The sequence below is a fragment of the Pseudophryne corroboree genome, chromosome 7, assembly GCF_028390025.1.
Source record: "Pseudophryne corroboree isolate aPseCor3 chromosome 7, aPseCor3.hap2, whole genome shotgun sequence".
NCBI classification, from domain to species: domain Eukaryota; kingdom Metazoa; phylum Chordata; class Amphibia; order Anura; family Myobatrachidae; genus Pseudophryne; species Pseudophryne corroboree.
Genome location: NC_086450.1, coordinates 196,324,536 through 196,349,272, shown reverse-complemented (window position 1 = coordinate 196,349,272; position 24,737 = coordinate 196,324,536). Strand labels below are relative to the sequence as shown.

At 47.2% G+C, this 24,737-nt stretch overlaps 1 protein-coding gene across 1 annotated transcript in view; it reads left to right on the top strand.

Moving 5' to 3' along the window:
• The first annotated feature begins 787 nt into the window (after positions 1-787).
• The window catches only part of PNKD (PNKD metallo-beta-lactamase domain containing), a 253,288-nt gene continuing 229,338 nt past the window's right edge, over positions 788-24,737 (top strand). Inside the window, exon 1 of the mRNA XM_063933925.1 lies at positions 788-976. Coding sequence (XP_063789995.1) covers positions 831-976 — 146 coding nt within the window. The 5' untranslated portion in view covers positions 788-830. The remainder of the gene's footprint in view (positions 977-24,737) is intronic.

Here is a 24,737-nt window from a genome sequence, read left to right as displayed (position 1 = left end):
AGGCGCCCCGCCACCGCTGTCTGCAACCTGGCATATTGGCAGGTTCGTGATGTCAACAGTTGGGTCACACCCCTTATAAACCGCCTGTCACGGGAACTCCTCAGGCGCCCCGCCACCGCTGTCTGCAACCTGGCATATTGGCAGGTTCGTGATGTCAACAGTGACGCGGCAACGGTGTGAACGTAAAATGGGTCAAATCGGAGCCCAGTTGACCACGAGTTCAACCCTGCTCTCTACCAGGGTTTAAATACCGGGTCGCTCTACCTGGTATATTTCCCCTGGCACCTTTCAGACCGCACAGGAACACGGGTTATGCGCACTCATGTGCCAATAACCTGTGTTCAAAGCTGGCGGTCTGAAAGGGGTATAGGTGGCACAGCTCCCTGAGCCCCTTCTGTCATACATTTATGACACATGTTGATATAACAGTACAATATAAAGTGTGTGTAACAGTAATCCTCAGGTTATATTTACTGAAGTATAGGTTTTTAGAAGTGGAGATGTTGCTAATAGAAACCAGATTCTACTTACCATTTATCTAGCACCTTCTAGAAGATAACTAGAATCTGATTAGTTGCTATGGGCCACATCTCCACTTTTAAAAACCCGCACTTTAGAAAATGTACCACCTGTTTTTGGCAAAATGTATATCCTTTAAAACAAAGGCATTGCTGCATCCGTGTACTAAAAGTGGCCACCAGGCGTCGCTGTGAGCTCGTCATCTCTTGCATAGCTGGATGAGATAAGAGGCGTGGTTAGGCAAATTTGGGCGAGAGGGTTTGTGTGTTTCTCCACGGGTAGGCGTGGCGTGTGTCACCTGGAGGAGTGTTATGCCGGTGCTGCTGATGCTCCTGGCCGCTGTGGCTGTGTGCTGCTCTTGTTGCGGTATAGCTGTGATCCTGCGACGGCTGTCTGGCTGCCCCTACCTCCCGCGTACACTCATGGCTCGGACCGAGAAACCCTTCTTCAAGATCGCGTAAGTGGGGATTTGTGCATAATGCGTGTGACCGTGGCGTGATGCATGTGACCTTACTGTGGACCATGAACTGTGTTATCATCTTGTGTGTGCACACAGAATTTCAGCACTGACATAGCTATTCCTATTAATCATATTGGTGCATATGTCTCACTGTATAGAATAGAAATGGCTGAAGGCTTATCATATGAGGTTGGTGTGGACATAGCATTGTCATTGCCAGACGCTGCCTGTACACCGGGATACAGCTGTTAATTTGAGTGATCAGCGTGAATGAAAAGAGTCTGGGGGAGATCCTATGATGAGACCATTGTGAAGTAGGTCACACATTTAACAGCTGACAAAGGACGTTATCTGATGTGATGTGTTATCATTGCTGATAGCTGACCCATGGCTACTACTAGTAGTAAGGCGCAATGTACTGCAGAATGGGGGTAATTCAGACCTGATTGCTCGCTAGCTGTTTTTTGCAGTCCTGCGTTCGCATAGTTGCCGCCCACCGGGGAGTGTATTTTAGCTGTGCAAGTGTGTGATCGCATGTGTAGCCAAGCGGTACAAAAAAACTTTGTGCAGTTTCTGAGTAGCTCAGGACTTACTCAGCCGCTGCGATCACTTCAGCCTGTCTGGGGCCGGAATTGACATCAGATACCCGCCCTGCATACGCTTGGACACGCTTGCGTTTTTCCAACCACTCCCTGAAAACGGTCAGTTGCCACCTGCAGATTCCTTCTTCTGTCAATCTCCTTGCAATAGGCTGTGCAAATGGATTCTTCGTAAAACCCATCACACAGCAACGATCCGCTTTGTACGTGTGTGTGTGATGCGCCTGCGCATTACGGTGCATACACATGCACAGTTCTGTCCAGATCGCAGCGCTACAAAAAATGCTAGCTAGCGATCAGGTCTGACTTACCCCCAATGTCCAATAGCAATGCTTGCTCATGACTACTAGTAAGGGGCAGTGTACTGCAGAATGCCCAACAGCAACGCTGACCCATAGCTATTAGTGAGGGACAGGGGTATGGGACTCAGGGTCGACACTAGAAATAGGTTGACATGGCCATTAGGTTGACATGAACAAGGTCGACATGGACAAAAGGTAGACATGATTTTTTTTTTCTTTTTTTGGTGTTGTTTTCTTCGTAAAGTGACCGGGAACCCCAATTAGTGCATCGTGTCCCCTCATTCCCAATCATAGTCCACATGGATCGTAAAGTATGGAAAAGTTCAAAAAAAGATTTTTTGCATGTCAACTTTGTTCATGTCGACCTATTTCTAGTGTCGACCTATTCACTGTAGACCTAACTGGTGTCGACCCAGAGTCCGGATACCAGGCACTGTGTACTGCAGAATGCCCAACAGCAATACTGGCCCATAACTGCTAGTAAGGTGTAGTGCACTGCAGAAGGCCCAATAGCAATGTTGACCCATGACCGTGCCACTAAGGTGCAGTGTGCTGCAGAATGTCCAATAACCATTCTGAACCATGGTTTATAGTAAGGGGCAATGTACTGCAGAATGCTCAATATCAATTCTGACCCATAACTATTAGGTCGGTGCGGTGAGGTAAATGGCTGACTAGTAATAGAGCCAGATTTACACACAATATATGAGCCAAAGGGTTCATGTGGGAATTATACAAAGATACAGCAGTATATGCTGCTAGAAATTTGCTGAGTTTTGATCAGAGAGGTGCAGAAAAGGTAGGCAGGGGAGGCACTGATTGGGGTTCCCGGTCACTCTATGAAGAATCCGACACAATTAAAAAAAAAAAAAAAAACCCTCCCGTCAACCTTTTGCCATGTCGACATAATGCTGGTGTCGACTTAGTTACTGTCGACCAATAGTGGTTGACCTAGACACTGTCGACCTAAGTGTGATTGACCCTATGAACCACACCCCTCCAGTCTTGGTAACGTGCAGTGCTTACCCATAGTTCCGGGTTAGGTGTAATAATATAGGCTTGCGCAGGGGGGGTTCCTGGTGCGCACAGGTACCCCCTAATGTCTGTAACCCCCTCAACACACACCTGCTGCTGCTGCAGTATCGGCGATCGCCGAGTGTGCTCATTTCTGTCCTCTCGCTCATTGCACCCGCCACCCCCACCGCTCACTCTGGCTGTCATTCATTTTTATGGTGCAGCATCACTGACGTAATCCTACTCCCAGTTCCTCTAACCTGTGGGATGTGTCGTGATGATGTCATGCCGTGTGCATGCCCGCTCATGCTCCTACCCACGCTCTCTCTCTCCTCATCATGTGCCAACGCCACAGAATACAGCGTTCCTCTTGGATGAGGACAAGTTCAAATTCAATATCAATATATATTTCGAGAGATTAGGATATAATCTATGGTAATAAAATTTACAAATTGAACATATATTAAACAGATTCTATCTATCTATCTATCTATCTATCTATCTATCTATCTATCTATCTATCTATCTATCTATCTATCTATCTATCTATCTATCTATATCTGTGCATCAATTCTCTATATTATTTGGTTTGCATTGAGTGCCAATATGTGGTTGTAAACACGCCTGATAGGTGGTGCTAGACATGCCCATTAGGTGGTATTAGTCATGCCCAATAGGCGGTGCTAAACACGCCCTTCTAATCGTGCACCCCCTAATAAAATGTTCTGCGCACGCCTATGTGTAATAAGCTGCAGTCTTGGTAACGTGCAGTGCTTATCCATAGTTCCTGGTTAGGTGTAATAAGCTGCAGTCTTGGTAAAGACCCATATAGACGGGCCGATGCGGGAGAGATGTGTGCTGAGCGAACAGCTCAGCACACATCTCTCCCGCCGCTCAGCACAGCGCGATCTGTGCTAAGCGTGCGGGGGGAGACGGGGGGGGCGCTCATTTCACCCAGCAGGTGAAGTGAGTGACCCGCTAGATTGGCCTGCATGCAGGCCAATCTAGCACCAGTGATAGCGATGCGCGGGGCTGCGCATCGCTATCACCGTAGGGGGTACACACGGAGCGATAATGCTCAAATTCTAAGCAATCTAGTCAGATTGCTTAGAATATCGCTCTGTGAGTACCCCCCTTTACGTGCAGTGCTTAGCCATAGTTCCTGGTTAGGTGTAATAAGCATACCTCCCAACTTTCTTTTCTTGTGGAGCGGGACACTCGCGCGGCGAAGCCGTGCTTGCTCCCGAAAGGGACGTGGCCTATGAAAAGGGGGCGTGGCTTCGTGGAGGACCCGCAATCGCGAGCCACGCCTCCGTTTTCGTCCCTGAGGGGGCATGCCCAGCGCTCTGTGAGCCGCTGGCATGCTCCCTCTCCCTCTGACTCCACTGAATAGACGCTGTGCGCATGCGCACAGCGTCTATTCACCGCTGCTCTGCTAAGCAGCGCAGCGATTGACAGAGCCTCCCAACTGCCCCCCCCCCTCACCGCGGGACACTGTGGCCCGCGGGTGGGACAGCGGGACAGTCCCCAAAAAACGGGACTGTCCCGCGAAAATCGGGACAGTTGGGAGGTATGAATAAGCTCCAGTCTTGGTAACGTGCAGTGCTTATCCATAGTTCCTGGTAAGGTGTAATAAGCTCCAGTCTTGGTAATGGGGGTAATTCCAAGTTGATTGCAGCAGGAAATTTTTTAGCAGTTGGGCAAAACCATGTGCACTGCAGGGTGGGCAGATATAACATTTGCAGAGAGTTAGATTTGGGTGGGTTATTTTGTTTCTGTGCAGGGTAAATACTGGCTCCTTTATTTTTGCACTGCAATTAAGATTGCAGATTGAACACACCACACCCAAATCTAAAGGGCCCTACACATTCGGCGATGCGCCGCCGAGGTGCCCGACGGCCGATACGGCCGACGAGCAACCCGGCGGCGGGGGGGCAGTGACGGGGGGAGTGAAGTTTCTTCACTCCCCCCGTCACCCGGCTGCATTGAAGTGCAGGCAAATATGGACGAGATCGTCCATATTGGCCTGCATGCACAGCCGACGGGAGATCAGCGATGAACGAGCGCGGGGACGCGCATCGTTCATCGCTTAAGTCTCCACACTGAAAGATATGAACGAGTTCTCGTTCATTTATGAACGAGATCGTTCATATCTTTCAAAATATCGCCAAGTGTGTAGGGCCTATAACTCTCTCTGCACATGTTATATCTGCCCCCCCTGCAGTGCACATGGTTTTGCCCAACTGCTAACAAAAATCCTGCTGCGATCAACTTAGAATTACCCCTAATGTGCAGTGCTTATCCATAGTTCCTCGTTAGGTGTAATAAGCTCCAGTCTTGGTAACGTGCAATACTTATCCATAGCTCCTGGTTGGGTGTAATAAGCTCCAGTCTTGGTAACGTGCAGTGCTTACCCATAATTCCTGGTAAGGTGTAATAAGCTCCAGTCTTGGTAACGTGCAGTGCTTACCCATAGTTCCTGGTTAGGTGTAATAAGCTCCAGTCTTGGTAACGTGCAGTGCTTACCCATAGTTCCTGGTAAGGTGTAATAAGCTCCAGTCTTGGTAACGTGCAGTGCTTACCCATAGTTCCTGGTTAGGTGTAATAAGCTCCAGTCTTGGTAACGTGCAGTGCTTACCCATAGTTCCTGGTAAGGTGTAATAAGCTCCAGTCTTGGTAACGTGCAGTGCTTACCCATAGTTCCTGGTTAGGTGTAATAAGCTCCAGTCTTGGTAACGTGCAGTGCTTACCCATAGTTCCTGGTTAGGTGTAATAAGCTCCAGTCTTGGTAACGTGCAGTGCTTACCCATAGTTCCTGGTAAGGTGTAATAAGCTGCAGTAAGACTGGTAACGTTGCTAAACATAGTTGGTTAGACAATGGAATTACAGGTGACAATTGTTACTAGAGAAAATCTTTTGCTATGTTTTGTACAGCAGAGGAAGTGTTAATGTGATGATCGGCAGGGCTGTCTCATAACGCTTTCATATAGATAATCCGCTGGACAGAGAGTGCACTGTCATTGTAACATTGTGGTCGGAAGATGAACCACAGAAAGACAAACAACTGAGGCTAAAAAGATCCTGTTACAGGGCGTCCTGCGTTCTGTGTATAGTGTGATGTGAGCATGGCCACACTGCGAGGCTTTCATCACCTTTCACAACATAACAAGTACACGTCCTTGCAGTTACTGATTTATTTATTTTAAATACTTTTTTTTGTTTTTAGTATCAAGTTTTCATTTTTGGATGCCTTTATACAACTGGAAAGATTTGGGGAGGGGGCACAGTGCCTGTTTTTTTTAATGAAATTGCAGTTACTATTATTTCATGACACAGTTCAGCATTTGTAGTCTGAGAGGAGGTAACTGCCAGTCACTGTTCAGCTATGGGAGTGTTTTCCATGCAAATGACTGACAAATATCTACACTATTACCCCTGATGCTGCTGATTCATTACTGTAAACCTAATTGTTTTAATGATTTATTATTGTCAGCATCAGTCATTTTGTGTAAACTGAGGTTCTTACTGTGATCTCGCATATATACAATGATTCAGCAGGCAGCCATGCGATTAGCCATAGTATTGCCAGTAAAGCTCAGGGCTTTGGTGTTAAGATTCTGCCTGGAGAATTTGTACTGCAGGGTTCCACAGTGACCGAATCACTGAGGTTTAAAATCGCTGAGGTTGTGATGTTTGTTTTTTAATGTGGATGAATTCCTCAGTATACACAAGTCACCCTCACATGCAGGTATGTGTGCGGAGAAAGTGATCCTACACAACCATTCTGTCTCACACCTGACTGCACTTGTGTTGTGCTGCTGACTCCCCTGTATCCAGCCTTCTTATGATCTAATCCAGGGGCGGCCAACCAGTCAGTGACAAAGAGCCAAAAAACCTTGTTAGGTACGTCAAAGAGCGAACATCGAGCCGAAGGCATGCATGCAAAAATGGAATGTGGCCTTGTGCCTGCTAGACCACGCCCCTGGTATAAAATACATTGAAAAAGCCAGAACGACATAAAATCATTTTTTTTTACGTCGGATCCATTGAAAAAGCCACTTTCACATAAAATAATTGAAAAAGCCAGATTCACATAATAAACTTAAGTTCTCCCATGTGTCACTCCAGCCAGCTCCGCCTTGTGTCACTAAAGTTCCCCCACCAAGTCGTGCCATTGCTGCAGCTCCTAATATGTTCTCTGTTTGCCAGTGGGTGTCTCGCCTCTAGTATCTGACTCCTTCAATTTTCAGTCCCTGTAGTGCTGCTGCATGTCTGGCTGGAGTGTAGCAGTTTCTGTATCTGTTGTGGTCACATGATTTAGAGCAGAGGTTCTCAAACTCGGTCCTCGGGAGCCCACACAGTGCATGTTTTGCAGGTAACCCAGCAGGTGCACAGGTGTATTAATTACTCACTGACACATTTTAAAAGGTCCACAGGTGGAGCTAATTATTTCACTTGCGATTCTGTGAGGAGACCTGCAAAACATGCACTGTGTGGGCCCCCGAGGACCGAGTTTGAGAACCTCTGATTTAGAGTGTTGGGAGCCACATTTAAATAAAGAAAGAGCCTCATGCGGCTCAAGGGGTGTGGTTCGTTTTATCGACAGTATCTAGGTCGACAATGTTTAGGTCGACCACTATAGGTCGACAGTCACTAGGTCGACATGGATGGAAGGTCGACAGGGTTTCTAGGTCGACATGTGCTAGGTCGACAGGTCTTAAAGGTCGACATGAGAATTTTTTTTTTATTTTTTTTTGTGTCGTTTTCTTCGTAAAGTGATCGGGATCCCAAATTAGTGCACCGCGTCCCCTCGCATGGTGCCTTCGCTCCGCTACCGCTTCGCTCGGCACACTTTACCGTTCCAATCGTAGTCCACGTGGATCGTTAAGTATGAAAAATAAATAAATAAATAAATGTGAAAAACTCATGTCGACCTTTAGACCTGTCGACCTAGCACATGTCGACCTAGAAACCCTGTCGACCTAGTGACTGTCGACCTATAGTGGTCGACCTAAACATTGTCGACCTAGACACTGTCGATCTTCAGACCGGATCCCGGCTCAAGAGCCACTGGTTGGCCACCGCTGATCTAATCCTTTCCCAGTGCTGGTTCACATATAATATTGGTTAACCCTGTGCTGCCAAAAAGACTTTTCCAGTTACGTTTACCAGGTCATCCAATAAATCTGTACACTGGAGAGGCTTTGTATTTATTATTTATTTATACACTGATCAGCTGTAACATTAAAACCACTGACAGGTGAAATAAATTACATTGACTATCTTGTTACAGTGGCACTTGTCAAGGGGTGGGATATATTAGGCAGCTTGTGAAGACTCCGTTCTTTGAAGTTGATGTGTTTTGAAGCAGAAAAAGTGCACAAGCGAAAGGATCTGAGTGACCTTGACAAGGGCCAAATTGTTGTGGTATCTCCAGAATGGCAGGTAGTGTGGATTATTCCTGGTATGTAGTGGTTAGTACCTACACATGTGTCCACTCACATCTAGCCTTCTGGCACGTTAAACAGCCTTTTTAGTCATGCTGTGGCTTGACTCTGTAGTGCCAAATGTTTGTACGTGCAACTTTTTCCGTTAAAATGCGTCTTTTATAACATAAAATAATATCAATAAGACGCACAAGCAGCTTTTGCTGATTAAAATTATATGCGGCATACCTATATTCTGAGTGTGACCGTGGCTGTAACTGTATTATTATTATTATTATTATTATTATTATTATCATTTATTTATATGGCGCCACAAGGGTTCCGCAGCGCCCAATTACAGAGTACATATGCACATAATCAAAACAGTGACTTACAGTTGAAATCAATTTTGGACAAGTACAGGGTAACTATGCATAACTACACCAGTAAATGACAGAGATAAGTTCCAGGTGGCCCAAAAACTGTGATTTGGGCAGTTGAGAATTATTAAAGAAGAAAAGGGTGAGCACGTGAGGGAAGAGGGCCCTACTCGTGAGAGCTTACATTCTAGGGGTAGGGGTAGACAGACAGGGGTGACACAGATGGGGTACATAGAGAGCATGGAACAGGGGGTTAGGATGAGATTTGGCTGGGTTTGGTAAAGAAATGGGTCTTGAGAGCCCGTTTGAAGTTTTGTAGAGAGGTGGAGAGTCTGAGGGGGAGAGGTAAAGAATTCCAAAGGAAGGGAGCAGCACGTGAAAAATCTTGGAGATAGGAGTGGGAGGAAGTAATCAGGAGACAGGAGAGGCGGCGTGCATTAGCAGAGCGAAGAGGACGGGTGGGAGAGTAAAGGGAGATAAGGTCAGAGATGTAAATGGGAGAGGATTGGGTGAGAGCTTTGTAAGTGAGAGTGAGAAGTTTGAATTGGATTCTGAAGGGGAAGGGAAGCCAGTGAAGGGCTAGTAGGAGAGGGGAGGTGGATGTAGTGCGTTTGGTGAGGAAGATGAGCCGAGCAGCAGCATTGAGGATAGACTGGAGTGGAGAGAGGTAATTGTCAGGGAGGCCAGTTAGGAGGAGATTACAGTAGTCCAGTCTGGAAATAATCAGTGAGTGAATAATGATCTTAGTGGCATCCTGGGTGAGAAAAGGTCTGATCCTGGAAATGTTTTTGAGATGAAAATTACAGGTTTGTGAGAGGTGCTGAATGTGTGGTTTGAAGGAGAGGGAGGAGTCAAGGATTACACCAAGACAGCGTACTTGGGGGCTAGAGGAGATAGTCGTGCCATCAATGGATAATGAGATTGTGGGAGGTGAGGTTGTGCGGGAGGGTGGGAAGATGATCAGCTCAGTCTTAGACATGTTGAGTTTAAGAAAGCGCTGGGACATCCAGGAAGAGATAGCAGAAAGACAGTTAGAGGCACGAGTGCGGAGAGCCGTGGAGAGATCAGGGGAGGAGAGGTAGATTTGAGTGTCATCAGCATAGAGGTGATACTGGAAATTAAAAGAACTAATGAGTTCACCTAAAGAGGACGTATAGAGAGAGAAAAGGAGAGGCCCAAGAACAGAACCTTGGGGGACACCAACAGTTAGTGGAAGTGGGGGCGAGGCAGCATCATGAGAGGAGACAGAGAAGGAACGATCGGAGAGGTAGGAGGACAGCCAGGAGAGGGCAGTATCACGTAGACCAAGAGAGTGAAGGATTTGCAGAAGAAGAGGGTGGTCCACAGTGTCAAAAGCAGCAGAGAGGTCAAGAAGAATAAGCAGAGAGTAGTGGCCCTTAGATTTGGCGGCATGGAGGTCATTGCAGACTTTTGTGAGGGCAGTTTCAGTGGAGTGGAGAGAGCGGAAACCAGACTGGTATGGGTCAAGCAGTGAGTGAGAGGAAAGAAAGGCAGTAAGGCGATTATAGACAATACGCTCAAGAAGTTTGGAGGCAAAGGGGAGGAGAGAGATCGGTCGATAGTTGGAGAGAGTGTTAGGATCAAGGGTGGGTTTTTTAAGAATAGGGGAGACAAGAGCATGCTTGAAGGCAGAGGGGACAGTGCCTGATGAGAGGGAGAGATTGAGAAGGTGGGCAAGATGGGAACAGGCAGAAGGGGAGAGGTAGCGAAGGAGGTGGGAGGGGATAGGGTCGAGTGGGGAGGTTGTGGGGGGGGAGGAGTGTATGAGGGCCATGACTTCCTCACCAGATACTAGGGAGAAAGATGTCAGAGTTGGTAAGAGGGTAGGGGAGGGGTGGCAAAGGATGGGTGGTGGCTGGTTGCTGGACTGGTGGGATGTGATGTCCTGACGTATGGAGTCAATCTTGGATGTGAAGTAAGTGGCAAAGTCAAGAGCAGACAATGAGGAAGGGAGAGGAGGTGGTGGTGGGCAGAGGAGGGAGTTAACAGTGGCAAAGAGGCGCCGGGGGTTGGAAGAGTGGGTAGAGATGAGGATTTTGAAGTATGATTGTTTAGCAAGGGAAAGGGCAGCACTGTAGGATGAGAGCATGAATTTGAAATGGAGGAAGTCTGCTTGAGAGCGTGATTTCCTCCAGTGTCGCTCGGCAGTACGTGAGCATTTTTGTAGATATCTGGTGCATTTGGTGTGCCAGGGTTGAGGTGTTGATCTGCGAGGGTGAATAGTGGTTGGTGGAGCAACAGAGTCAAGGGCTGAAGTAAGAGATGCATTGTATAGAGATGTGGCTTGTTCAGGGCATGTGAGAGAGAGAAGAGGAGAGAGAAGCGAGTCAAACAGGGAGGATAGGGATGAGGTGTCAATAGCCTCAATATTACGCTTAGTGATGGTAGCCTTAGGAGGGAGAGATGGGGGAGCAGAGATAGATAAGTTGAATGAGAGCAAGTGGTGGTCAGAGAGGGGAAAAGGGGAATTGGAGAAATCAGAAATAACACAGCGGTGAGTGAAAACCAGATCCAGCGAGCTCCCGTTCACATGGGAGGGTGAGTTGGTCCACTGGGAGAGACCAAGTGAAGATGTGAGGTTAAGGAGTTTAGAGGCAGGTGGTTTTGTGGGGTTATCGATAGGGATGTTGAAATCACCTAGGATAATGGTGGGAATGTCAGAAGAGAGGAAGTGAGGTAGCCAGGAAGCAAAGTTGTCGAGGAATTTAGAGGAAATGCCAGGTGGACGGTAAATGACAGCAAATGCATAGCATTTCGCTGTATGCGAAATGCTATGCTACATGTAACACTATTTCGTGTGGAGATACAGCCACTGTCGCACACAGAATATAGGCATGCTACATATTATTTTAATCAGCAGAGTCTGCTTGTTTGTCTTATTTGCATAGTGATGTAAATAAAATGCATTTTCAGCAAAAAAGACACCCGCCGCTATCGGAGTTGCAAGGGACCTGTTGGCTCGCTTACGCCAGACATCTCCCGCGCATATTGAGGCAAGATGTATGAGGACACATCTGTACCAAAAGTGGTCCGAGGAAGGACAACCGGCGAAAGGGTCATTGGTTATTGATGCGCAAGTGGAGTGAAGTCTAGCACTTCTGGTTCTATTTCACAAATGAGCTACAGTAGCAGAATTGACTGGAAAAGTTAATGCTAGCTATGATAGAAAAGCGTTCTAACACACAGTGCTGACAGAGCTGGTACACAGACTTATATCAGGATTTTTAACCCCCAGTAATTGCAGTGTAGCTGGGCACTGTGTGTATAGTTAATTTCTAGTTTTAAATGCTGAACTTTCAACCAGATTAATAGGGTTAACGTAGAAAAGCTGCTCAGTGTGTTAAGGAGATGATCTACACTTGTGAAATCTGCTAGTGATAATGTGAATCTGTTACAGTGGTGACAGAAGATATTAACACCAGCTCCAGAGTCGTTTTCTCACCTCCCGTGACTCAGCCTATACTTGAGGGCTGTGCTGTGCTGTGTGGTGCTACCTGCAACGTAACTAGAATGTGTATCCTGATTACTAAAGATATTTAGAACCGTATTCTGTGATTATTTCTTCTCCTGCCATCAACCGAAAAAAACGCGTGTCCCTTACCCTTGTCCGATATTCAGGTCCGAAGACGCCTGCGAATACCAATGCTTCAATTGCTTCCACCCATCATCGCTGCCTGGCTGCAATGGGGGAGGGGGACGACATTCTTTGGGGGGGGTTAGCATTAGAGCCATATGTTTGTTAGATTGGGAACTCGATGATAAGTATCCTTACTATTCCTGTTATTTGTAGTTTGTCTATTTTATTCATTTGTGTTCAGAAAATTTCCTCAGTGAGTCCTTGTGAACAGAGTTTACAATACAGGTTGAGTATCCCTTATCCAAAATGCTTGGGACCAGAGGTATTTTGGATATTGGATTTTTCCGTATTTTGGAATAATTGCATACCATAATGAGATATCATGGTGATGGGACCTAAATCTAAGCACAGAATGCATTTATATTTCATATACACCTTATACACACAGCCTGAAGGTAATTTAGGTCAATATTTTTAATAACTTTGTGCATTAAACAAAGTGTGTGTACAGTCACACAATTCATGTATGTTTCATATACACCTTATACACACAGCCTGAAGGTCATTTAATACAATTTCTCTGACGTCCTAGTGGATGCTGGGAACTCCGTAAGGACCATGGGGAATAGCGGGCTCCGAAGGAGGCTGGGCACTCTAGAAAGATTTATGACTACCTGGTGTGCACTGGCTCCTCCCACTATGACCCTCCTCCAAGCCTCAGTTAGATTTTGTGCCCGGCCGAGGTTGGATGCACACTAGGGGCTCTCCTGAGCCTTTAGAAAGAAAGTATAGAAATTAGGTTTTTTATTTTCAGTGAGACCTGCTGCCAACAGGCTCACTGCAGCGAGGGACTAAGGGGAGAAGAAGCGAACCTGCCTGCTTGCAGCCAGCTTGGGCTTCTTAGGCTACTGGACACCATTAGCTCCAGAGGGATCGACTGCAGGCCCAGTCCTTGGTGTTCGGTCCCGGAGCCGCGCCGCCGTCCCCCTTACAGAGCCAGAAGCAAGAAGAGGTCCGGAAAATCGGCGGCAGAAGACATCAGTCTTCACCAAGGTAGCGCACAGCACTGCAGCTGTGCGCCATTGCTCCTCACACACACTTCACACTCCGGTCACTGAGGGTGCAGGGCGCTGGGGGGGGGGCGCCCTGAGAAGCAATAATAACACCTTGGCTGGCAAAAATACCACAATATATAGCCCCAGAGGCTATATATGTGGAAAATACCCCTGCCAGAATATAGGAAAAAGCGGGAGAATAGTCAGCGGAAAAGGGGCGGAGCTATCTCCTTCAGCACACTGGCGCCATTTTCCCTCACAGCTCCGCTGGAAGGAAGCTCCCTGGCTCTCCCCTGCAGTCTACACTACAGAGAAGGGTAAAAAAGAGAGGGGGGGCACTAAATTTAGGCGCAGTATACATTTATATAGAAAAAGCAGCTATAGGGGACATAACTCAGTTAGTCCCTGCATTATATAGCGCTCTGGTGTGTGCTGGCATACTCTCACTCTGTCCCCCCAAAGGACTTTTGTGGGTCCTGTCCTCTGTAGAGCATTCCCTGTGTGTGTGCGGTATGTCGGTACGGCGGTGTCGACATGTTTGATGAGGATAATGATGTGGAGACGGAGCAGATGCCTTTAGAAGGGATGTCACCCCCTGCGGGGCAGACACCTGAGTGGATGAGCTTATGGAAAGAAATGAGTGCACGTATAGACTCCTTGCATAAGAAATTTGACGACATGCCAAATGTGGGACAGCCGACTTCTCAGCTCGTGCCTGTCCAGGTGTCTCAAAGGTCATCAGGGGCTCTGAAACGCCCGCTACCTCAGATCGCAGACGCAGATGTCGACACTGATACTGACACCAGTGTCGACGACGATGAGTCTAACCTGATGCCCACTAAGGCCATTCACTGCATGATTGAGGCAATGAAAGAGGTGTTACACATTTCTGATATAAATACAGGTACCACTAAAAAGGGTATTATGTTTGGGGAGAATAAACTACCCGTAGTTTTTCCCCCATCAGATGAATTAAATGAAGTGTGTGAAGAAGCGTGGGCTTTCCCTGATAAAAAATTGGTAATTCCTAAGAAGGTACTAATGGCGTTCCCTTTCCCGCCAGAGGATAGGTCACGTTGGGAAACACCTCCTAGGGTGGATAAAGCGCTCACACGTTTGTCTAAAAAGGTGGCACTACCGTCTCCGGATACGGCCGCCCTCAAGGAACCTGCTGATAGAAAGCAGGAGGCGATCCTGAAGTCTGTATACACACACTCAGGCATTATACTTAGGCCAGCTATTGCGTCAGCATGGATGTGCAGTGCTGCCGCTGCGTGGTCAGATAAACTGTCAGAAAATATTGACACACTAGACAGAGACACGATTCTGCTAACCATAGACCATATCAAAGACTCAGTCTTATATATGAGAGATGCACAGAGGGAAATCTGCCGGCTGGCATCTAAAGTAAGTGCATTGTCCATTTCTGCTAGGAGAGGCTTATGGACTCGCCAGTGGACAGGAGATGCAGATTCTAAAAGGCACATGGAAGTTTTGCCTTACAAGGGTGAGGAATTATTTGGGGATGGTCTCTCGGACCTAGTTTCCACAGCAACGTCTGGGAAGTCAGCATTTTTACCCCATGTCCCCTCACAGCCTAAGAAGGCGCCGTTTTATCAGGTTCAGTCCTTTCGGACCCAGAAAAACAAGCGTGGAAAAGGCGGGTCTTTTCTGTCCAGAGGCAGAGGTAGGGGAAAAAGGCTGCAACAAACAGCAGGTTCCCAGGAGCAAAAGTCCTCCCCCGCTTCTTCTTCCAAGTCCACCGCATGACGGTGGGGCTCCACAGGCGGAGCCAGGTACGGTGGGGGGCCGCCTCAAGGATTTCAGCGATCAGTGGGCTTGCTCACAGGTAGATCCCTGGATCCTTCAAATAGTATCTCAGGGGTACAAACTGGAATTCGAGGCGTCTCCACCCCACCGGTTCCTAAAATCTGCCTTGCCGATTGCTCCCTCAGACAGGGAGGCGGTGCTAGCGGCAATTCACAAGCTGTATTCCCAGCAGGTGATAATCAAGGTACCCCTACTTCAACAAGGCCGGGGTTACTATTCCACACTATTTGTGGTGCCGAAACCGGACGGTTCGGTGAGACCCATTTTAAATTTGAAATCCTTGAACACATACATAAAAAAATTCAAGTTCAAGATGGAATCGCTCAGGGCGGTTATTGCAAGCCTGGACGAGGGGGATTACATGGTATCCCTGGACATCAAGGATGCTTACTTGCATGTCCCCATTTACCATCCTCACCAGGAGTACCTCAGATTTGTGGTACAGGATTGCCATTACCAATTCCAGACGCTGCCGTTTGGACTGTCCACGGCACCGAGGGTATTTACCAAGGTTATGGCGGAAATGATGATACTCCTTCAAAAAAAGGGTGTTTTAATTATCCCGTACTTGGACGATCTCCTAATAAAGGCGAGGTCCAAGGAACAGTTGTTGGTGGGAGTAGCACTATCTCAGGAAGTGCTGCACCAGCACGGCTGGATTCTGAATATCCCAAAGTCACAACTGGTTCCGACGACACGTCTACTGTTCCTGGGTATGATTCTGGATACAGTCCAGAAAAAAGTGTTTCTCCCGGAGGAGAAAGCCAGGGAGTTGTCATCTCTAGTCAGAGACCTCCTGAAACCAAAACAGGTATCGGTGCATCACTGCACGCGGGTCCTGGGAAAGATGGTAGCTTCTTACGAAGCAATTCCCTTCGGCAGGTTCCATGCCAGAATCTTTCAGTGGGACCTGTTGGACAAATGGTCCGGATCGCATCTTCAGATGCATCGCTTAATAACCCTGTCTCCAAGAACCAGGGTGTCTCTACTGTGGTGGCTGCAGAGTGCCCATCTTCTAGAGGGCCGCAGGTTCGGCATACAGGACTGGATCCTGGTGACCACGGATGCCAGCCTTCGAGGCTGGGGGGCAGTCATACGGGGAAGAAACTTCCAAGGACTATGGTCGAGTCAGGAGACTTCCCTTCACATAAATATTCTGGAACTAAGGGCCATTTACAATGCCCTAAGTCAAGCAAAATCCCTGCTCCTACACCAGCCGGTGCTGATCCAGTCAGACAACATCACGGCAGTCGCCCATGTAAATCGACAGGGCGGCACAAGAAGCAGGATGGCAATGGCAGAAGCCACAAGAATTCTCCGATGGGCGGAGAATCATGTACTAGCACTGTCAGCAGTGTTCATTCCGGGAGTGGACAACTGGGAAGCAGACTTCCTCAGCAGACACGACCTCCACCCGGGAGAGTGGGGACTTCATCCAGAAGTCTTCCAGATGCTGGTATACCGTTGGGAAAAACCACAGGTGGACATGATGGCGTCCCGCCTCAACAAAAAGTTAAAAAGATATTGCGCCAGGTCAAGGGACCCTCAGGCAATAGCTGTGGACGCTCTAGTGACACCGTGGGTGTACCAGTCGGTTTATGTGTTCCCTCCTCTGCCTCTCATACCAAAGGTATTGAGAATAATAAGAAAGCGAGGAGTAAACACAATTCTCGTGGTTCCGGATTGGCCAAGACGAGCGTGGTACCCGGAACTTCAAGAGATGATCTCAGAGGACCCGTGGCCTCTGCCGCTCAGACAAGACCTGCTACAGCAGGGGCCCTGTCTGTTCCAAGACTTACCGCGGCTGCGTTTGACGGCATGGCGGGTTGAACGCCGGATCCTGAAGGAAAAGGGCATTCCGGAGGAAGTCATTCCTGCGCTTATTAAAGCCAGGAAAGATGTTACGGCAAATCATTATCACCGCATATGGCGGAAATATGTTGCATAGTGCGAGGCCGAAAAGGCCCCAACAGAGGAATTTCAACTAGGTCGATTTCTGCATTTCCTGCAAGCAGGAGTGAATATGGGCCTAAAACTAGGCTCCATTAAAGTACAGATCTCGGCTCTGTCGATTTTCTTTCAAAAAGAACTAGCTTCAGTACCTGAAGTTCAGACATTTGTGAAAGGAGTGCTGCATATTCAGCCCCCGTTTGTGCCTCCTGTGGCACCTTGGGATCTCAACGTGGTGTTGAGTTTCTTAAAATCACATTGGTTTGAGCCACTAAAAACCGTGGATCTGAAATATCTCACGTGGAAAGTGGTCATGTTATTGGCCTTGGCTTCAGCCAGGCGAGTGTCAGAATTGGCGGCTTTATCATGTAAAAGCCCTTATCTGATTTTCCATATGGATAGGGCAGAATTGAGGACTCGTCCCCAGTTTCTCCCTAAGGTGGTGTCAGCGTTTCACCTGAGCCGGCCTATTGTGGTGCCTGCGGCTACTAGGGACTTGGAGGACTCCAAGTTGCTGGACGTTGTCAGGGCCCTGAAGATATATGTTTCCAGGACGGCTGGAGTCAGAAAATCTGACTCGCTGTTTATCCTGTATGCACCCAACAAGCTGGGTGCTCCTGCTTCTAAGCAGACTATTGCTCGCTGGATTTGTAGTACAATTCAGCTTGCACATTCTGTGGCAGGCCTGCCACAGCCAAAATCTGTAAATGCCCATTCCACAAGGAAGGTGGGCTCATCTTGGGCGGCTGCCCGAGGGGTCTCGGCTTTACAACTTTGCCGAGCAGCTACTTGGTCAGGGGCAAACACATTTGCAAAATTCTACAAATTTGATACCCTGGCTGAGGAGGACCTGGAGTTCTCTCATTCGGTGCTGCAGAGTCATCCGCACTCTCCCGCCCGTTTGGGAGCTTTGGTATAATCCCCATGGTCCTTACGGAGTTCCCAGCATCCACTAGGACGTCAGAGAAAATAAGAATTTACTCACCGGTAATTCTATTTTTCGTAGTCCGTAGTGGATGCTGGGCGCCCATCCCAAGTGCGGATTGTCTGCAATTCTTGTAAATAGTTATTGCTAACTAATGGGTTATTGTTGAGCCATCTGTTGAGAGGCTCAGTTGTTTTCATACTGTCAAACTGGATATAGTATCACGAGTTGTACGGTGTGATTGGTGTGGCTGGTATGAGTCTTACCCGGGATTCAAAATCCTTCCTTATTATGTCAGCTTGTCCGGGCACAGTGTCCTAACTGAGGCTTGGAGGAGGGTCATAGTGGGAGGAGCCAGTGCACACCAGGTAGTCATAATTCTTTCTAGAGTGCCCAGCCTCCTTCGGAGCCCGCTATTCCCCATGGTCCTTACGGAGTTCCCAGCATCCACTACGGACTACGAGAAATAGAATTACCGGTGAGTAAATTCTTATTATTTTTAATAACTGTGTATTAAACAAAGTTTGTGTACATTGAATCATCAGAAAACAAAGGTATTACTATATCACTCTCACACAAAAAATTCCGTATTTCGGAATATTTGGATTTGGGATACTCAACCTGTATATCCATTCATAGGTTATACAATACAGGGTGTGCTTGTGCAAACAGCTTTATGTTCTTGAGAATGGTGACAGGATAAGAGAAACTGTGAATAGCTGAGGACTATTCTAGGCCTGGGGGGGTGATCTGTGCGCATTACGTAAAAGCAAGTTATGCAAAAAAATAATTCAACTTTAAACTGAGTTACACTCTAGGAAGTTTTGCAATATTGACTAGCGAATTTCCTTTGCTTCATACAAGTCACCAGAATGGGCTCTGTAATGTAATGTGATTACTAGAAAGGTTTGTGTTGTATACAATTGATTATAGAGAGTCACATGACCTCAATGCTTGCTCTTTTCAGAGAGTCATACTGCCCCTATCATCTGCTTGTGGAAGTAGCCATCATAGCTATCCGTGCTTTTGCGTACAAGTCTATCCTTGGTTAAAGGGATGCTTCTTACTTAAGCTCGCTATAATGACAATACTCCCTTGTTACACCTTCACTGAACTTGGAGAGATTTTTGCTATCCGTGATAACAACAATATACTACAAATCTGTGTGTGTCTAACAAATAAAAACATGGGGATTTGTTCATATTTTAGTCAAAACATTTAAGCTTGCAATCCATCGGCAATGGACCCCATTTCTCTGCAAGTCCCTACACTAGCATATTAGCCCAGTGCACCATTACATTTGCAGGTAAGTGCAATCACCTCTCAGATGGTGATTGCTGGTAAAGCTGGGTACACAAGTTTTTAGATATGTTAAGATATCCTACACGATTTCCCTTAAAATTCCCTGAGCTCCTGAACAACTGAAATAGTGCATACACATGGTAATGCTGGCCACACATGATTAGGACAACCCACATCTGATGCGAGTCGTCTCACAATTTCCCTTGTTTCCCAGGGAGTTCAATGTGCTAACGACCCGTTGCTAAAATAACCCATTGTGTACCTCACGAAGAAAAAAAAAGTAACTAACAATCATATGATGCATTGTATGTGCATAAAACATGGGCCCTCATTCCGAGTTGATCGCTAGCTGCCATTGTTCATTGCGTAGTGATCATTTAAAAAAATGGCAAAACCACGCATGCGTATGGGCCGCAATGCGCACGCGCGGCGTATGGCTACAAAGAGCATCATTGTTTTGGATTGCTTCTAGCGACTATTCCATTTGCACAGCTGATCGCAAGGAGATTAACAGAGGGTGTCATTCCGAGTTGATCGCTCGCTAGCAGTTTTTTGCAGCCGTGCAAACGCTAAGCTGCCGCCCTCTGGGAGTGTATTTTAGCTTAGCAGAAGTGCGAACAAAAGGATCGCAGAGCGGCTACAAAATTATTTTGTGCAGTTTCAGAGTAGCTTCAGACCTACTCAGCGCTTGCGATCACTTCAGACTGTTCAGTTCCTGTTTTGACGTCACGAACATGCCCTGCGTTCGCCCAGCCACGCCTGCGTTTTTTTAACACTCCCTGAAAACAGTCAGTTGACACCCAGAAAGGCCCTCTTCCTGTCAGTCACTCTGCGGCCAGCAGTGCGACTGAGAAGCTTTGCTAGACCTTGTGTGAAACTACGGCGTTTGTTGTAATAGTATGACGCGCATTGCGCCACATGCGCAGAAGTACCGTTTTTGCCTGATCGCTGCACAGCGAATGAAAGCAGCTAGCGATCAACTCGGAATGACACCCAGGAAGAAGGCGTTTATGGGTGTCAACGAACCGTTTTCTGGGAGTGTTTGGAAAATCGAAGGCGTAGCCGGTCGTTTGCAGGACGGGTATCTGACGTCAATTCCGGGACCTTCGTCGCAGCAATCATCGCACAGAATAGGTACCTACAGGGCTGGTCTTGTTTTGCACAAAATGTTTTTGTACTGCTTCGCTGCACAGGTGTTTGCACTCTTGCAATGCGAAAATACACTCCCCCGTGGGCGGCGACTATGCGTTTGCACGGCTGCTGAAAGTAGCTAGCGAGTGATCAACTCGGAATGAAGGCGATGTTGCGATGTGCATACGATTACGATGGATAACATGGGCTGCACGTATGATTAGAGGATGTGACATTCGACCGCCGGGACTGCACAATGTATCGTAATCTTAAACAAAACATGTACGATGTGCACATGATGCATCCTACGAGACGTCGATATTGTGTAATCGTACACTATATCGACCTAGTGTATGACCAGCATAAGACATAGCATAAGATTTAGCACACTGGATTTAGCATAAGCTATAGCATAAGATATGGCTTCTTCACTTTATTGTGATGATCAAATCGGATACAATATCGTACGTTAACATACACATGGTATAATATGCACTAGATAGTGTACTATCTAGCTAAAATTGAGCTGCATGTTCATCCGACATAGAACATCGGATACGACCCGCGGGAGCGCGCAGCGCTTTATATTGCATAGAATGTAGTGTACTATATCGCACTCCAGCCAGATATTGGGGGTCATTCCGAGTTAATTGTAGCTGTGCTAAATGTAGCACAGCTACGATCATCTTCCCTGACATGCGGGGGGACGCCCAGCACAACTGCAGAGAGCGAGCGATCGGGTCGGAATGACCCCTAGTGTGCGATATATTGCAAAAAAAATGCACCGTGTGTGCCCAGCCTTACATCTAATACAGGGGCTGGCCTGCAACCTTGATTGAACGCAGTCAGGATAGCAGTAAGATACATTCTGAAACAAAACAAAATTAATATGCTCACACTCATGCCAGCTACATGGCTTTATTTGGGCTCAAAACATTGTTACCACGTGGGATTGTTACATGGTCATATTTACCTGGATGGTGATAGAGGTTGCAGTTATTTGACCGCCGGTCACAACTCCTCCCCCTACATCCCGCCCCCTTAATATCCTGATGGTCGGCATGCCGACCAACAGGAACTATTCCCACTCGTGGGTGTCCGCGACTCTCATAGAGTGGGAAAAGAACCTGTACCTCCCCCACAAGGGGCTTGCTGCACTCGCCCTCCCCCGCCGGCATTCTGCATCCGGGAGCCCTCCCCTGCGGCATTCTGCGTCGGGATGCTGTCTGCCGGGATCCCGACCGCCGGTAATGTGTTACACACCCTTGTGATAGATATAGTACTCTGTGCTGTTAATAAGGAAGATTAACAATAGACATAGGAAGACCAGACTTTATTTCCTCCCAAGAAAAAGGCATCTTACTGCTGCCCACTGAGTGCAGAAGAAGTTGCCAGACAGTGGGCTATAAAGAACCTGGAGGAGCCATGTCTCTTGCTAACCTTGCAGGGTGATAACTCTGTGCCTGCAGTGTGTGGCCTTTCCCTGAACCCATCTGTCTTTATTAATTTCATCTCTTCAGGTCATACCAATCCGTGTCTATTGGACACAATTAAAACACTCCAAAGATTTGCTGACTAAAGCGGTATGGTCTATAGATTAGGTGGGGAAGAGGAATCAAGTGTGATTTTTGTGGCGCCTGAAACGAGCATAAAATATGGTTAAAAAAAGTGTAAAAGATCGTTGCACAATCTGTCCAGTTCTTGTGCAATCAATGTCCAATAGAATCCACTGATGTTTTGTCAAGGTATGAATCTCCATGTAACAGGAAATGAAAAACCCAAACCTAGCATAATAGTACATAAACACTTAATGTATCCTCCACTGTGTTCACAAGGTAGGAAAGAAGTGCCAGGAAACCAAATCCGGTCAGTGAAGGATCCATGTGCACACTGAGCCTGATTCATGTTTGTAAATAAAGTAAAAAAGCAAGCAACTGGGTAAAACCAAGCTGCACTGCAGGTAGGACAGATGTAACGTGTGCAGAGAGATTTTGGTTTGGGTGGGTTATAATGTTTCTGTGCAGGGTAACTACTGGCTGATTTTGCATGTTGCCCACAAATGTTAGACCGCTTTATTTTTACACTGCAATTTAGATTTCAGTTTGAACACACGCCATCCAAATCTAATCTCTCTGCACGTTATATCTGCCCCACCTGCAGTGTAACATGGTTTTGACCATTTTGCTTGCTTTTTTGCTTTGCTTACAAACATGAATCATGCCCACCATCTAAATTCAATACTTACATTTATGGGCTTCTGTCTTTTTGATATTCTGTATCTTTACAACCACAGGACACTCCAAACAACATATCAGATAAGATCCATAGTAAGGTACATGTAAAAAATAATTACATAAATGTCAACATGGTCAATGTCAACATTCTGAATAAATGGCAAAAACATATATCCAACCCGCCCCTGAGGGTTGTGTCTGTGTAAAATGTTGTACAGATACCCTCACAGGCAGGTCCGGCGGAACCCGCTCAGCGAAGGGATGCAGAGCAGGTAGGCGCTGTGCTGGATAGGCGCTGTGCTTGCTCTGCATCCCTCTGCTGTCAGTGACTGTTGGTGCTGCCGCTGCACCTGTCACACTATTACAGGCGCCGGCAGCTGTGTGTGGCTATGGTGCGCCAGGTATTTGTACTGTACCAGTAAAGTGGTGTCCTCTCCGGAGTGTGCCAGGCTTCAGCAAACTACCCCTCCAGTAGCACCGCCCCCATATGTTCCGCAGCACCTTAGAGTGCTTCCGCGGCCAGCCACGTCGTTTCCCTCTCCTGCCGCAGTGAAGACCCCAGAGTCCTCACAGCTGCGGTTGGCAGCGCACAAGGGCAGAAGCGCTCGCCTGGACCTGAGTAAGTACACCAGCATTGTGGTGGCCATTGTGGGTAGAGACAGGCAACGCTGAGCCAGAAATCCGGCATCCTGACTGGGCAGCTCTGAGCACAGCAGTTCAGGTCACTGGGCAGGGGAAAGGCGCGGGGCTGCAGGAACCCACCTGGGATAGCATTACCTCCTGAGGCTCCGGGATGTTGTGATATTGTAGACACCAGAAGTCTTACTGTACCCCATCTCCCCCACACACACGTACTGTCACCCCCCCCCCCCCGGTGTTCTGTCGCTGTCACCCCCGCCTTCTATCGCTGTCACATGCCCCTGTGTTCTGTCCCAGTGAATCAAACACACCCTCTCTTTTCTATCTCAGTCACTGTTACCCCCCCCCCCCCTGTGTTCTGTCCCAGCCACTGTGTCACCCAGTTACTCTGTGAACCCCACTCCCTGCGTTCTCTCCAAGACACTTTGCCCCTGTCTCTACCTGGCGTAATGTGTAAAAGGGGTCTCTACCTGGCGTAATATGTAAAAGAGACTGTACCTGAAGTAATGAGTAAAATGGGTCTCTACCTGGCGTATTGTGTAAAAGGGGTCTCTACCTGGCATAATATGTAATGTGTAAAAGGGACTCTACCTGGCGTAATATGTAATGTGTAAAAGGGACTCTACCTGAAGTAATGAGTAAAAGGGAACTCTACCTGGCGTAATGTGTAAAAGGGGTCTCTACCTGGCGTAATATGTAGAAGAGACTGTACCTGAAGTAATGAGTAAAATGGGTCTCTACCTGGCGTATTGTGTAAAAGGGGTCTCTACCTGGCATAATATGTAATGTGTAAAAGGGGTCTCTACCTGGCGTAATGTGTGAAAGGGACTCTACCTGGCGTAATGTGTAAAAGGGACTCTACCTGAAGTAATGAGTAAAAGGGGACTCTACCTGGCGTAATATGTAGAAGAGACTGTACCTGAAGTAATGAGTAAAAGGGGTCTCTACCTGGCATAATATGTGATGTGTAAAAGGGATCTCTACCTGGCATAATATGTAATGTGTAAAAGGGGTCTCTTCCTGGCATAATATGTAATGTGTAAAAGGGGTCTCTACCTGGCATAATATGTAATGTGTAAAAGGGGTCTCTACCTGGCGTAATATGTAATGTGTGAAAGGGACTCTACCTGGCGTAATGTGTAAAAGGGACTCTACCTGAAGTAATGAGTAAAATGGGTCTCTACCTGGCGTATTGTGTAAAAGGGGTCTCTACCTGGCATAATATGTGATGTGTAAAAGGGATCTCTACCTGGCATAATATGTAATGTGTAAAAGGGGTCTCTACCTGGCATAATATGTGATGTGTAAAAGGGGTCTCTACCTGGCGTAATATGTAATGTGTAAAAGGGACTCTACCTGAAGTAATGAGTAAA